Here is a 15,801-nt window from a genome sequence, read left to right as displayed (position 1 = left end):
CAAAGCTTGTGGTTTTTGTAAATATATAGCTGACACTAATTTCTCCATAATTGGTTCAATTTTGGGTCTTTTAGATGTTTTATGCTTGTTTTAAAATGTTTAATTACTGTTAGGCCCATTTAAAACAAACATTACGTTTTCTTTCTTCTTTTTAATTAGGTGATTCATAAAGCGAATCACAATGATTTGTTCTAGACCTGATGAGTATTTATGCAGACCAACAGCGAATCATTTTACTTTTAACAAATTAATGAGGGAAACAAACTGGTTCCTCTCGAGTTTTATAATAACCCGAGGGTTAGTTTTTTATGAATCAAGTAAAAAAAAAAAAAGAAAAGAAAACTTGCAATTTTCGATAATCACCAAAAGAGGGCGCTGCTACTATTGCTTTCAACGCTGATATTTAGGTGGACCCCAAAGTGGACCCTTTTCTCTTGTTCCATTAAAACATGTTGGGGCCAGAAATTATATAGGTGGGCAGAGGTGTGACTGAGTACAAACAGCAGCAACAACCGAAGAAGAAGAATTAGAGCATTTACTGTCTTTTATTTTTGTTTAGTCTTTGGAAAAGAAGACTCTGTGGCACATTAGTTTTGTGCGTAAACTGGATAGACTCTCTCTCCAAATTCTTTGGAGCCTCTTTCAGACAGAGCGGGATATTTGGAGGTGGTGGTCTGGGTGGAGTTTTCTTTGCCTCGTAAGATTATTTCCCACACATTTAGCATCTCTCATGCCCGGCTCTGCGCCTTTACGCACCCGGTTTTCCTCATGTTCGTTTCATCCTCCCTGCGTTCCGGCTGTAGGTCTGCTCTCCTCGCGCTTGTCTGCATCTATTAACTGATCGTTGTGTCTTTGCTGCATTTCAGCGGCGCTCGGATTACGATGACCAGGATCTGGGAGATCTGGATCAGCCTGCTGACGGTGTCCGCGCTGAGCACAGGCGCGCTCGCGGGATACGGGCTGAGCATGTTCGCGGCGCAGTCCTCCCCTCCGGACCCCTGCTACGATGAGAACGGGAACCCGCGGAGGTGCATCCCCGACTTTGTCAACTCCGCGTTCGGGAAGGACGTGCGCGTGTCCAGCACCTGCGGGAACCCGGCCGCCCGCTTCTGCGTGGTCTCCGAGAAGGGAGAGGAGCGCGCGCGGGACTGTCACACCTGCGACTCCAACGACCCCAAAAAGGCGCATCCGCCCGCGTACCTGACTGACCTCAACAACCCGCACAACCTCACCTGCTGGCAGTCCGAAACCTACGTGCAGTTCCCGCAGAACGTCACGCTCACCCTGTCTTTGGGTAAAAAGTTCGAGGTCACCTATGTGAGCCTGCAGTTCTGCTCACCCAGACCCGAGTCCATGGCGATCTACAAGTCCATGGACTACGGGAAGTCCTGGGTGCCCTTTCAGTTTTACTCCACTCAGTGCAAGAAGATGTACAACCGGCAGAACAAGGCGACCATCACCAAACAGAACGAGCAGGAGGCCATCTGCACGGACTCGCACACGGACATGCACCCGCTGACCGGCGGCCTCATCGCCTTCAGCACTCTGGACGGCCGGCCGTCCGCGCACGACTTCGACAACTCCCCGGTGCTGCAGGACTGGGTGACGGCCACCGACATCAAGGTGATCTTCAGTCGGCTTCACACCTTCGGGGACGAGAACGAGGACGACTCGGAGCTGGCGCGCGACTCCTACTTTTACGCAGTGTCGGACCTGCAGGTGGGAGGACGCTGCAAGTGCAACGGGCACGCGTCGAAGTGCGTCAAGGACCGAGAGGGGAATCTGGTCTGCGAGTGCAAGCACAACACGGCGGGACCCGAGTGCGACAGGTGCAAACCCTTCCACTACGACCGGCCGTGGCAGCGCGCCACGGCCAGGGAGGCCAACGAGTGCGTGGGTGAGTGCGCGTTTTCCTGCCTCCAGGCCTTTTCTTTTATTCTCCTCATCCAAACCTCCTGGAACTAGATGTTATAAATATTTTCAACTCTTGTTTTCATTTTAAAAATGAGTTAAATCCACGTGGAGCCAAATTAATAATTTAAGAAGAAACTAAAAATCCGGTTTGCTTATATGGACGCTTTAACGCAAAAACAATAAAAGGAAACAACACTTATTATAATGAAAAAAAAATTGGAAGGACACATAAAATGAACAAAAATGTACTGTGAAGCTAAAGGTGCATTTTTACGCACGAAACGCTGCGTTTTTACGCACAACTAGGAACAAAAAGCAAAACAAAAAGGAACATATTAATGACTTAAATTTATGCATTTGGGTCCAATTTGCTGAACTTTCAAGAGTTTTGTGTGTTTTAGAGTTTCAACTCTTACTGAAAAAAAAAATAAAGTAAGGGTCATGTGACTAAATCTTAACTATTTCAACAACTTAAAATAATTTTGGACAAAAGCTGAGTGATTTATAAATTGATAATATTTTATGTTGCATTTTGGTGACTTTTCTTAAACTACAAATACTGAAATACATGTAAAAATAAAGCCACAGCAGAATTCTCCTGTTTATTTGTTCACATATATGGTGTCAGTTTTTGTTTTTCGTTTTACAAATTCTGCTGTGATGTCAATCAAATGAACGTTTTTAATTGATCTGAGCAAAAAAAAAAAAAAAAAAAAATTTAAACAAACAAAACCACAGAGTCTGAATGCGTAATTACGCGCGGATCTGTAGTTCCGCCTGGCCTTAATGCGAAAGGGAAAGCCTGCAGCTGCGCAGAGGCGCGCTGGCGGGTTGCGCGTGTTGTGTTAAGCAGGTGCCGTTCCAGATTGGAGATCCGATTAGGGCGGTTTATTTGACATATTTTGGCACGTCGAGTATAAACTGCCACTTCAGAGGCAACAAACTTTTTGGAGAGGAAGACAAAAAAATACGTTTTTTTTCTACCTATTTTTTTTCCAGCGCTGATTTTGTTTGGACAGAGCAGCGGGGGTTTCTATCAACACAGACCAGCCTCACTCAGATGCCCGACACTGCCATGGTTTGCTCAACCAGACGGAACAATTGAACAAGTTGTTCCTTTTGGCCTCCGCCCTTCGCCCGCATGTGAGCGCGTTTCACTGAAACAAAAGCGCGTCAGCCGCGACATCCATCTCTCTGTCACAGGGAGGCCCCCTTTCTTGTTTTTTGTGCAAGTGGTGTCATCAGATAAAACCTTTCCACAGAGGAAATAAAAGGGAAGGGTGGTCTGACACCTTATAGCCTGAAAGAGGAAGACTCGGGGGAGGGGACCCTGCAGTGGCGTGGACGCAGAAAACTCTGAGGGAAGGCAGAGAAAGAGAGATGCGGTTCTGGGAGAATTGGTTTCACTTGTTGGTGGCAGGAATGAAGGAAGTCAGAAAAATTCAATTTCCCATGACTTCGCGTGCGGGGTTGCCATCATTTTGTCAGGAGGCATTTGTGTTGGCATCAGCCTTCCGACATTCCTATCAGCTGGAGGCAGAAGCGGAAAATGTGTCCGCAGCGCTCCAGCAGCTCAGGTCTCCTCAGAGGAATCCGATTGGAGTCAGAGGAGGAAGCGGGTTAGTCTTGGATGCTGATGAAGAGATGGAGGCCAGCAGGAGAATGCATGAAGTCATAAGAACAAAACATTTGTAAAGACATGGAAGAAGGGATGCAGAATCATTAAAGGGAGACATAAAACAGCTGCAGGCTTTTTATCAATAGATTGGGATCACTTCGAACAATTGGATTTATTAATTTGACTATTTCTGTATACAAAAGCCATCATTTTAGAATTTCAATCCCTGTAAATAACAATAAAACTTCTCAGGTAAGTTTCTCTGGCACCAATTTGTTTTCATTTTCACGTCCTCCTACGAAAGAACTACGGGTTCAAAACTGCTCCCAGAGTCAGGTTTTTCTGTTAATATTAAAGGAGAATCACAACAAAAACTGAGTAAAAGAACATCACACAGATCTGTTTAATCTGTGTGGTGTTTAAATAAGGTTTAAATAAATTAGATAAAAGCATTTTTAAGGTTGAATGGCTGAAAATCAGCCAATATGGTCACTCATGAACTCCAAAAAAAGCGGATCATTTTTCATCCTACTATTGAATATAAAAGCATCTGAATATTAATCCGACAAATAGTGTAATTCCCAACTGACCCTTTTTTTCTAGGAGGTTGGGTCATCTTCCTGTTGGATTTTAAACTGAATCTATCTTGGATTACTGGATTATGCTATGGTCACAAATACAGCTGCCACCACATGATGGGGAGGCATCAGCAGAATCTTCAAGATTAGCTGCCGCTGCCTGATTTTTATAAAAGTTGTTGGAGGGGTCATGAATAGACGGGGGCAGTCAGGTGCGGATGATGTCATTACATCATTGGGCGACACTTTAGTGGTGGCAGTTGGTCACTGTCATCACCGACCTCCGGGCAATGTCAACAGCTTTGGTCCAGTGCCCGAGCTGCTACCTTATGATTTCTCACAATCGAACGATGGGAATGGGATGATGGTCTGAAATCAAGATGGACCTGGTTGGAGGCAAGATGGCGCCCAAACTCAACTTTAAACTCATCATTAGCCGGAAGCAAAAATGTTGTAACTATTGCTGTAAGCTGAATTTGGGCATCTATACTAGAAGATTCCAAACCGTAACCCTAACTGTAAACTTACCCCAACGAACATTTCAATGTGGGCCCCATATGGTTTACCTTTGACCTTTGAGTTCCATGGTAGCCCTATCAGTGTTCTGGCTTAGCTGGGAACTCAGTGGTCTGGGCCCCTATACTAACCAGCTGCCCGGCAGACAGCATAGCGAGTTAGTGAACTCCGCTGCCCAGCGAGCTCCTGAGACTACTGAGTGCCCCCTGAAGCCAGTGTGGGCAAACACATGGGGCCACCATAGAACCCGTGGACAAACTAACCTGAGGACCACCAACTCAGCTTATTGAAATGATTGCTAGGACTCTAACCATAGCCCTTACCCTAAATGCAACCCTTACCCTACCCCGATCCCTTACCCTAACCGTAACCAGTAACCTACCCCGATCCCTTACATTAACTGTAACCAGGTTCCGGTGTTTTTCTAGGAGAAGAGCGTAAACTTCATTGGCGCTTCGGCCAAGGAATTCCAGCTAACGGTGTTCTGGCACCATCTTGGGGCCATGTTTCTGCGGCCAGGTCCTCTTGCTGAAATTGGCAGATCATCAGATGATTTTAGGGACCTTCAAAACCCTCCTATTAGTCATCTATCACGTTGCTGCCTTCCTGCCATCCGCCTGTCACAGGACCTCCAAGTGGGCATCCACTGACCGCTGTCATAGAATTGTCTGGTCGCCATAAAATTGCAACTTTTTCTTAAAATCTCTGTGGCCACCCTATCTGCAGCCTCTCCAGTACAAATGCTCCCATGCGGCACCTTCAGAATTTGTAGAAAAGCTTGCAATTAGGTTGCCATGTGATGGCATTTTGGGATATGTGATCGTAGTCTTAATAAATAAAGCATAAGCAGTGTATACTTATACAACACTTTACAATCTTCTCAGAAGGCCAAAGTTCTGTTCAGTCACAGTCCCGTTCACCCATACAAAAACATTCATACACTGATGGGGGCTCTGATGTCGAACACTGGCGCCAACCTATAACCCAAAAGTGGGGTTCTGTGTCTTGCCCAAGGGCACTTTAACACATGTGTGGGCAGGAACTGAACCTGCAATTTCCTGCTGATGATTTGTTTATGAGAGTGAAGCAAAAAAAATATATTTGTCTCATTAAATCCTTAAAATTTATGAAACATCTTCTGAAAGTAATTTTGTTGGATGTTCAGCTGTGAAAGCATGTTCTATTTAAAAAATGCAGTACTCCTAATATTAAAGATAACATTATAAAAAATTAAAAACAAGCACACACTCATTTTTAGATGTTTTTCAACAAGGGACATTTTTCTCACTGCTTTGTTCATAGCAGAAGCTTTGAAAGATAATAGGACACCCCTGACCCTTTAACATGCAGCAGGTTGGAGTAAAAAGAACAGGCTTTCATTCAGCCTCAAACACAAACTAATTGTATGTACTTGGGAAATAAACTCCTCCTAATTCAAAGACACTTTTACAGCAAACCAGATCTTTACTCTGGAAATCTGCAGGAACCTGCAGGGCTGCGGTCACATCTCTGTCCCGGCGCAGACAACACCCCCCCCGAGTCACAGTGAGCCGTCTGCTGTCTGCGAGCAGAGCTGCAGAGGCATGCGTGTGTGGCTTCTCCTCCCAAATATGTTGAGGAAAAACAAAGCAAAGCGGGCTGTCATGTCGTCTTCACGACCCATTAAAGCTCCTCTGAAGGAACGAGCTGGAAGCGCACAGACAGCTGGTGACAGGTCGGGCCTCGTGTCCAGAGCAGCTGCTTCGCATTCTCCCCGTGTTCAGTGCAGCTCTGACCCCTGACAGCACCGCCCCCCCTCCCCTCGCCTCTGCGGTCTGACTGATGAGCTGTGAAGGGAACTGTGGGAAAATCCTGACTGCCAAGCAGTTGAGATGAAGACGGCGGCCTCTGTGGCTTGCAGGTGGAACTGAGCACTTGATCATTTTCAGCATCGATTTTTAATTTCTATTTTGCATGCAAATTATGTACATTTGTGTGAAATTTCTATCAAATTCTGCAGGTCTCTCCACAAACAGTCACAAAAATGTGATCAAAATTGAGCCTTTCCCACTCTGTGCCTCTTTTCCTACTAGAGTGTGCGTTCCAAATCCTAAATCTGAAGAAAAGACAAAATATGGACATAAATATTGAGATTCTTGCTGTCTGACCGCAAGATACTTTTCTGTCAAATCTTTCATTATAAATAGTCCAAATCAAGTTTTGGCCAGCGACATATTTTCTGCAGACCACACAGATGCTACTATAAATTGCAGTAAAAGAGAATCCCCTCAAACAATTGCATCCTAAAGATGATGGGCTTCTGCAGTTTGGAGCTGATCAGAGCTCATTTCCTTATCTTATGGTCCTACTCTGATTAGAATGGTGTTTTTAACATATTCTTGTGGCATTTTTGTGATGATGGAGGACATATATTAAGAAAATGTGGTCAAATTTGCATTTCTGAGTAATTCTTCAATTAAATCGTTAAAAAAAATGCAATTTGAAAACGATTGTATTTGTGATGTAGAATCTATGTTTGGTCTGTAGAAAATACGTCTTTGGTTTTTTCATTCCAGCTGGAATCTGACTCAAATCTGTATGACTGGATAGCTCCGATATTACTCTACATCAGGGGTGTCCAAAGCCAGGCCTCGAGGCCTGACTTCCTACTGAAATCCTGTCTCTTCTTAGTTCTTTTTACTTCCGGTCAATGTCAGTTAGACGACGGGACGAAAACTGCTCCCATACAGTTGTCAAGCTCGTCGGTGTCTTTGAGGCATGTGCGAGTAGTTGGGGGTCTGTAAATGTGCCTATCTCAATGTCGCAGCTGGACATACAGGACACAAGTTCCTCAAGCCGCCAATCCTCTCAGAGAGTCCTAGCATTGAGGGTTGAGATCTTATAGCTTGTGCTGTCTGTGGACCAAACTCTCCCCTCCGTGTAAGGTTTGAGGAAAAGTCATCATCTTTTACACAATCTTGAGAGATGGTGTTACCACAGGTTTGCTATTGGTGATCCCTGACCGACTTACCGTGGAGGTTCTAGCTTGTTATGTTTGCGCTTCATTTTCAGCCTTTCTATGAACGATTATACTAGATTACCTTAGGGCAGTAGTGTAATCAGCACAGTAACCACATTTTTGGCTTGGTAGGTCCTATCCATTATTTAGGCAGAGTGCCACTTGTTTTAATCCTTAATCTGAAGCCAGGTTTTGGCATTGCATGAATTCCCAATCCAACATCCTGCTGCTGAAGTCTTCACCGTAACCCTGGCAGGGAGACTTCCGGGTGCTCTGCCTCGCCTAAGGGCAACCCATCATTTTGTCCAGGACTTCTTTTTCTGTTATTTGCCGGTAACCTCTACATAGAGGCCGTTCTCCTATCTGCAACCTGGGGGCTCAGTGGATGGGTGTTTTCATCACCACACCACAAATCCTGTCTCAGCAGCTACTGATTACCTGAATCTGGTGTATTATACCAATAAGAAGCTTTAATGGCAGGTTGGTTGGAGAACAGGTCAGACACCGACCCCCAAGGTCGGGATTTGGACATCCCTGCTCGATTATTATTATTGTTGCACCAATAAGGTTAGGTTGGGGCAGTAAGTTAGTGTAAGTTAGATGGTGTAAACAGAAAACTCTCAGTGAGAGGGAGGGGAAGGAGCACTTTGAAAATCGATCAAAAGATGATTGAAGGGGGTTTTTAAAGCTGTGTGGTCTCTAACTCCACATGTCCATCTTCCAGGATTTTCTGAATCCCTTCCGGAGTCACAGCGTTGCTGGAGCCTATCCCAGATACTGTTGGGCAAAGGCAAGACGGGTCACCTTTCTGTCGCAGGGTCAAATGTCCATCTTATTGTTCAAAAAGACTTAAACTGGAATCTAATGAGGAGCTTTTAATGATTTAGAGCCACGACATTTCTAGATCAAGATAGGTTTACTTTGTCTTTGCTCTCTTCTCTGGATCTGGAAGGACAGATTCATGCATTTCCATTCTTTTTAACTTTTGAAAGTGAAATACGTTTGTGGGGATTCATCTTCTTTTAATAAAAGACAAAAGCCAGAGGCCACAGTGATGTCTGAGTTTTTATTTGACTTCTGTTTTCATGGTTCCAAAGTTTAAACACAAATGAACATTCAATAATGAAAACAAGCTGCTATTTCCAAATGATCAGCCAGACTTTGTTTAACAGTCTAATGGTCCTGACAGCACGTGAAAAAAGAGGAACACGTCTGCAAACATTTCAGAAAACATCAGATAAAAATGACAACAAACCAACAGTTTTAGTGATTCATGAAGGACTTCTTATTTAGAGGTTCTGATCCACAAACTAAAGCAGAAACCAGGAGATATGAGCTCCTCATTATGAGGATTCAAAGTTGGAGTCAAGTAAATAAGATGTGAAGGAGGATAATAGGAAACTGATGCCGATTATAGAAATTTCTGGAGCTTTTCTTCTGGCATAGAGCATGGAAATCCAAGATTATTGACAGAGACGGATCAGATGGATGAATAGATGATGTGTTTTAGAAGGCTGCTCACATGCAGACAGGAGATATTTCCAACACTCAAGAGCCAGTCAGGTAAATCAGCAACTTCAGCACAAATCACAACTGCAAAAGCCCCCCGAAAGGAAAAGAAATGTTTCAAAATCAACAGACTTGGCAGGCTAACTGATCATTGCTTGGTTTATCAATTAGAAAAAAAAACGAATTACTTTCCCATTCCATCAATAACATTTTTTCCCTTCATTTGATCCAAATGGGCACAAATTAAAGCCACAAATATGAAAACAAACCCAAATCATGTTAGGATGCATCCTAATCAGCAGATTAAAGTTGTCAAGCTTTAAGGATTATTGTGTCTTTTCCGGATCTTTTTCTGCATAAATGGTGAAACAGTCCTAATAACCATGGTTATTATCAGTTTTAAAGCTTTGCTAAAATCTGTTAAGAGATACACAACTTTTTCCTTTCTTAAACATTTTCTGTAATTCGATCAAGATCAGGTCTTCATTTTCAGGTTTAGTTTGAAATGTTTAAAATACAAATTGTGTCTTGACATTCAGAAAATCTTCTTAATTAAATATTATTTCTGAAATGTTGTAGTTGCGTCTACCTTTTCCCTTAAGTCGTTTTCTGCCCTGCATTTCAGCACTCCAGATCCTTTTTGGGTGCACATTTGACCCAGAAAAAAAATCACACGGTGGGCTCTTAAAACGTCAAATAGACACAAAAATGTGAAAGCTGGAGTAAAATTTTTAACATTCAAAATTTAAAGGAACCATTACTTTAACTTTTAACCCTTTAACACCAGAGCTCCAGTGTTATGTTCTTTGATTTTCTCCTTCAGAATCTGCTGGAATGATGTTGATTGTGTTAACGGTTGAAAAGTTTTAATATGTTAAAGATTTTGTGTTTAAGTGTCACCAGCGACACCTCAGGTTTAAAGGCTGAATTTTACGTGATACAAACAGAGAGCTGTGGATAAATGTGGAGCATCGATTTAACAGAAACTCACTGGAATGTGGTCAGATGACTGCAGATACACATTACTTCTCACACTGTTTGCCTCACTATCTATATGTCATGAAGACTTATCAGTATATCCATCATCTCCTCAGTAACCATCTTGCAGCATGCCTCCACCGTGGAAGTAGCTGGAAAAAGTGTTGAACCTGTCGTTGATAAAGACGTTCAAAAACGATCAGTGAAATAAAAGGTTGGAATAAATGAACTATCCAGACAAGACAAGGATTACAAGGTGTAGGACTTCCATTATTCTTTCTCTGGTAGCTTTGCCCCAACCTCGTAATTCCTGGCCAATGACTGAAGAGATCTTTAGTCACATGGTTCTGTTTACAAGCATTGGCCCAGAACAGAAATCTCCAGTACGTGCCAGTTTGAATACAGACCAAATATAAAGTTCACGACGTGGTCTGGACAAACGGACATTTCCAGTCTAAATTCCCCTCTAAAAATGGCAACTTGATTAGATTAGATTAGATTAGATTAGAAATGGTTTATTTCATGCAAACTCTACTTGATCTACTTGAATAATCTCTTTATTTAATTAATCAAATGTGACATAAGTGTGTCTTTCTTTTGTTTTTTCATTCAATCAATCATTTGAATGGGACTGAATTGTTTCTTCATGTGTTTGAGAGGGATACTGTATCTAAATGAAGTTTATGTTAAAACATAGATGTAAAACTTCCATGATCCAGGATAAGATTAAATAAGGAACTCTCTCTTACTTCTCCTGCCTTTTCAGATCACATTCTTGTCCTAACCTTGATGTATTTTTTATAAGTTGAACTTAAAGTTTTTTTTTCCCTAAACCAACTTGCATTCAATGAAGTTGTGTCTTAGTTTGTGTTTTCTCAATACCCAAAGAGCTCAAAACTGATATTGTCGCTGCTTCCTGTTTCTGCGCAGCAACAAAGCCGTGACTAATGCAACATATCCCTCATTCCACAGCCTTTAAAGCTGCAACACGATGAAAAACAGCCATGAATGCTTACACATTTTAACTAGATCACAAATGAATTCGGGAGCTTTTATTGTTTTTTTTAATATGTATTTGTTCATTTTCCTTGTGTTGGGAAACAATCCCAAACTCAGAAGGCTCATCTTGATAAAGCAGAGGGTGGAGGAACCCTCACATTTCTAACTGCTCAAGGACTTTACAGTGTTTTTTGAAACAGACATCCAGGATTGAGTTTCAGTTAAGACTCGTTTGTCCCCTGTACCGAACCCTACATCCGAAGTAAAACCTTCCAGCGCCGTCAGACTCCATTGGCCGTCCAGACTCTGACAGCAGGATCTGTGGAGCTTCATGAACCCTCTCCCAAAATCCTCAATCTACCTCGGATACAGACAACAAAACTTCTGAAAGTAGCCCAAGCCCTGCTGCCCTTCCTTGCAACTTTATCCTGTGCTCCTCTGGCGAGAGATTTCGTGAGCAGTCAGACCATAAAACAAAGACGGGCATTTGGGGGACCATAAGAAAACTAACTATAAAATAAGAGATTCCTGCTTTGCTACAGTCCTGTGGCATTTGAGTAAAAGCTGCATGTTTTCAGGGGATTTTGTTTTCCTTAAGCTCGTAATTCAACACAGACATCATGCTCGGAGCCAGAAAGGCTTCACTCCATCCTTGAAAAGCAGCTTGAGAAACTCTGTTCTGCTTAAGGAGGCGCGTCTCCGAGCTGACACTTTGACTTAACGTTTCCACCTTTCACAGGTGTTGATGTTGGATCTCCTGCTGATTAGCATGAAACCTAATCCATGTGAGTGTGTTGTTGTTTAGAAGTTCACAAAAACCGTAGAGGCAGATTATTGATAGTAATATGCCAGTTTCAAAGGATATTTGAGCAGCAGATTTTACAGTTTTAACTAATAGATCTTTTCCAAAACTTTTACAAAAAGTTATTGAATGAGGATAAGGACAGAAGACAATATTTTAGTATAAGGAGCATGTTTTGTCATATTTCACCAGGGATCTGACTTATTCTCAGAAACGACTTATTTTAAAAACATAAATAGGGTCATGTATTTGTTATTTTCCCACTAACAACCGGTTGCCCTACAGCGGTTGGCCTCTAGAGGGCACTATAGGTGTGTGTATCTGTATTTGTCACTGACAGAAATGCAGAAGAAGTGCCAGCCAAAAAAAAATAAAAAATAAAAAAATGAGAATTTGATCCCATTTCTCCTGAACTTAATGAAAAAGCACCATCATTTAGGTAAAAATCGCTGTAAAAAATAGCTCTGATTAAAACAGACATGGAGATGTTCTTACTGATGCTTTTGAAGAGCTCTTAAAAAATAAATAAACCTGATCTCTTTACGTCATCCATGTCTTCCGTCTGTTGTAAATTACACATACAGTTAATGCTTTTATGTAGCGTGAGGCAAAAGTTTGATGGTACCTGTTTCCACACTTGGCAGTGCCATCTACACTGTAAAAAAGTGAAACAATGAATCAATTAACTAAATTTCCGTAATATGTAATATTTTGAATGATTACATTTCATTCAATTCAGTTCAATTGAATTTTATTTATATAACCCAATATTGCGAGGCCCACGCCAAAGAACAGGAGCACAGGCGATCCAACTGGAGTCTGGAAACTCTCCAACAACACATGAATGCACTGCACCAAACAGAAACATAGAGAACTTAATAAAAATAAGTAATAACAAATAGAGGAGTGAAGTAAAGGAGAATCATTCATTGGAATTCATGCAATTAAAAATTTGAGTTCATGGTTTACTCAACTTAAAAATTTAATTGAATAAAAACTAATTTTTTAAAAGGAACGACATAATTGCTTTCCACCCCACTGGCCTATTAGAGCTTTGGTCTAACAACCAAGAGGTCGCTGGTTCAAATCCCACTGCGGGCTGATGGGTTTTTTTTTTAATCCCCCAAAAATTCAATTAAGGTAGATTAAACTTTTTTAAATAATAAACAGGGGAAATAAATGGTAAAATAGCAATATGGGGGGCTGTTTGTTTTGATTTTGGTATTTCTAAAGAGTAATTAAATAGTGCAGTTGGAGGCCTATTCCATTCTCAGCCCGTATTTGAAAAATGCCAAAAAGGGGGCGGGGCTTGTGGAGCCAGACTGAGCGGCAGAGGTGTGGCTTAGATCTATGATTGACTGTTGCGCAATGTAGCATATACTGGGTCTACATATTGTTCATTTGAATGAGTCAAAAACCAAAAAGGCAGTACCTTTAAAGTGTCATTTGTAGATGTAAAGAGCCAAAAAGAGTTGACTTAGGGTTTGGGTACCTTGTAAAGCTCCAACACTCCCCAAAGGTTTTCACCATGTAGCCTGTCAGTGTTAAAAGGAACTCTGATGACATAATTGCTTCCCACCCCTCTGGCCTAGTGGTAAGAGCTTTGGTCTAACAACCAAGAGGTAGCTGGTTCAAATCCCACTGTGGGCTGATGGGTTTTTTTTTTTAATCCCCCAAAAATTCAATTAAGGTAGATTAAACTTTTTTAATAATAAACAGGGGAAATAAATGGCAAAATAGCAATATGGGGGGCTGTTTGTTTTGATTTTGGTATTTCTAAAGAGTAGTTAAATAGTGCTGTTGGAGGCTTATTCCATTCTCAGTCATATTTGAAAAATGCCAAAAAGGGGGCGGGGCTTGTGGAGCCAGACTGAGCGGCAGAGGTGTGGCTTAGATCTATGATTGACTGTTGCGCAATGCAGTATATACTGGGTCTACATATTGTTCATTTGAATGAGTCAAAAACCAAAAAGGCAGTACCTTTAAAGTGTCATTTGTAGATGTAAAGAGCCAAAAAGAGTTGACTTAGGGTTTGGGTACCTTGTAAACCTCCAACACTCCCCAAAGGTTTTCACCACGTAGCCTGTCAGTGTTAAAAGGAACTCTGACCACAAAATTGCTTCTCACCCCGATGGCCTAGTGGTTAGAGCTTTGGTCTAAAAACCAAGAGGTCGCTGGTTCAAATCCCACTGTGGGCTGATGGGTTTTTTTTTTAATCCCCCAAAAATTCAATTAAGGTAGATTAAACTTTTTTAATAATAAACAGGGGAAATAAATTGCAAAATAGCAATATGGGGGGCTGTTTGTTTTGATTTTGGTATTTCTAAAGAGTAGTTAAATAGTGCAGTTGGAGGCCTATTCCATTCTCAGCCCGTATTTGAAAAATGCCAAAAAGGGGGCGGGGCTTGTGGAGCCAGACTGAGCGGCAGAGGTGTGGCTTAGATCTATGATTGACTGTTGCGCAATGTAGCATATACTGGGTCTACATATTGTTCATTTGAATGAGTCAAAAACCAAAAAGGCAGTACCTTTAAAGTGTCATTTGTAGATGTAAAGAGCAAAAAAGAGTTGATTTAGGGTTTGAGTACCTTGTAAACCTCCAACACTCCCCAAAGGTTTTCACCACGTGGCTCCAGACTCACATTCAGAAGGTCATGGGTTCGAATCCTGCTCAGGAATAGTCCTCATTAAATATTTCTTTTTACTTTTAAATTTTATTTTTACCTCAAAACTGTTCAATGCAGGTGAAAGAATAATTTTTAACACCGACAAATGCCTTTAAATGTAACAAATTACAGAACTTTAATTAATTTATTTAATATATTTCATTTTTTACAGTGTCGTTGAAGAACATTTCTGGACACGCGTTAAACATCAAATTTGATGCAGATTTGAAGAGGGAGCGCATGCAAATTTGACAAAGAAATGACACGTGTGAATGGCGTTCGGTGAGAGTGCAGCATTACGCCGGACTGGGTGGATTTGTTCAGAAGCTGTGCACTTTTATCCCAAAAGTGTGACTTATACTCTGGAGCAACATGTGTATGGTTTTTCATTTTTTTGCTCCTGCGACCAAGGCCCAATCTGAGCTCTTCCCTTCTCCCTTCCCCTTCATTTAGCCCTCCAAACAGAGGGTTATGAAAAAAAAGGGGCCTAATAATTCGGATGTGACTTTCGTTTGTCGACGTCATCAATAATCACTGGTCTGCTGACATTAGCGCGGAGCTTCCAGCACTTGAATATACATAAAAGGGGTTTTATAACTTTAAAAAGTCATGCTACAACAAAAAATCATTACTTACATTTAAATGTAAACGTCTGAGCACGGTTTACCCTCGCGGCGGTGGACTTTCGACCCCTCCTTTTTGAGGGTGAAATTTAAAAAACAGTATTCCCAGACATGACTTCAACTTCAACTGCCACTTCAAATAGCGGGGAAGGCCAAGGGAAAGTGAGAAGAGAAGAAACCGGATTGGGCCTTAGTAGTTAGGGATTAAGGTTGGAAATCGGACATAGCCCATCATGTGACAAAGGACCCCTCATCTGCCCAACCATGTGCCTGATGTAAACTATAAACTTAGACGTTTAAAAAAAAAAAAACTTTAAAAAGAAAATTTAATTTTACTACAAAAATAATTAATTCAAAGCAAAATTGCAGAGACAATTTTCACAACTAATTTGGTTAAATGTCACCAGGTCAGTAGTGCAAACTTGTTAAAATCTCTTAGTTAAAGGTCAACAATTCATTAAAACAAAGGAATCTAGAGACAAAAAGTCACATGTGAAAAAGATGTTTTTTAGAGGAGTTAGTTTAATTCATGAACCTCCAAACCATGGATCTAAAAAGTTGTTAAAGCTGTGATGAACCAGAAAGTGACTGACTCTTCTT

The 15,801-nt window shown here is 41.6% G+C and overlaps 1 protein-coding gene across 2 annotated transcripts in view; it reads left to right on the top strand.

The window, feature by feature from the left end:
• Nucleotides 1-48: 48 nt before the first annotated feature.
• ntn1b (netrin 1b) overlaps nt 49-15,801 on the top strand; it is a 62,404-nt gene continuing 46,651 nt past the window's right edge. The window contains exons 1-2 of one of the 2 annotated variants that reach the window (XM_024272944.2): nt 49-697; nt 867-1,897. In XM_024272944.2, the coding sequence (XP_024128712.1) occupies nt 883-1,897 (1,015 nt within the window). In that variant the 5' untranslated portion in view covers nt 49-697; nt 867-882. The other variant, XM_024272945.2, reaches the window with a different exon arrangement.

Source organism: Oryzias melastigma, linkage group LG8, assembly GCF_002922805.2.
Source record: "Oryzias melastigma strain HK-1 linkage group LG8, ASM292280v2, whole genome shotgun sequence".
Classification (NCBI taxonomy): domain Eukaryota; kingdom Metazoa; phylum Chordata; class Actinopteri; order Beloniformes; family Adrianichthyidae; genus Oryzias; species Oryzias melastigma.
Note: the sequence above shows the minus strand (reverse complement) of the source record. Positions and strands in the feature narration are given on the sequence as shown.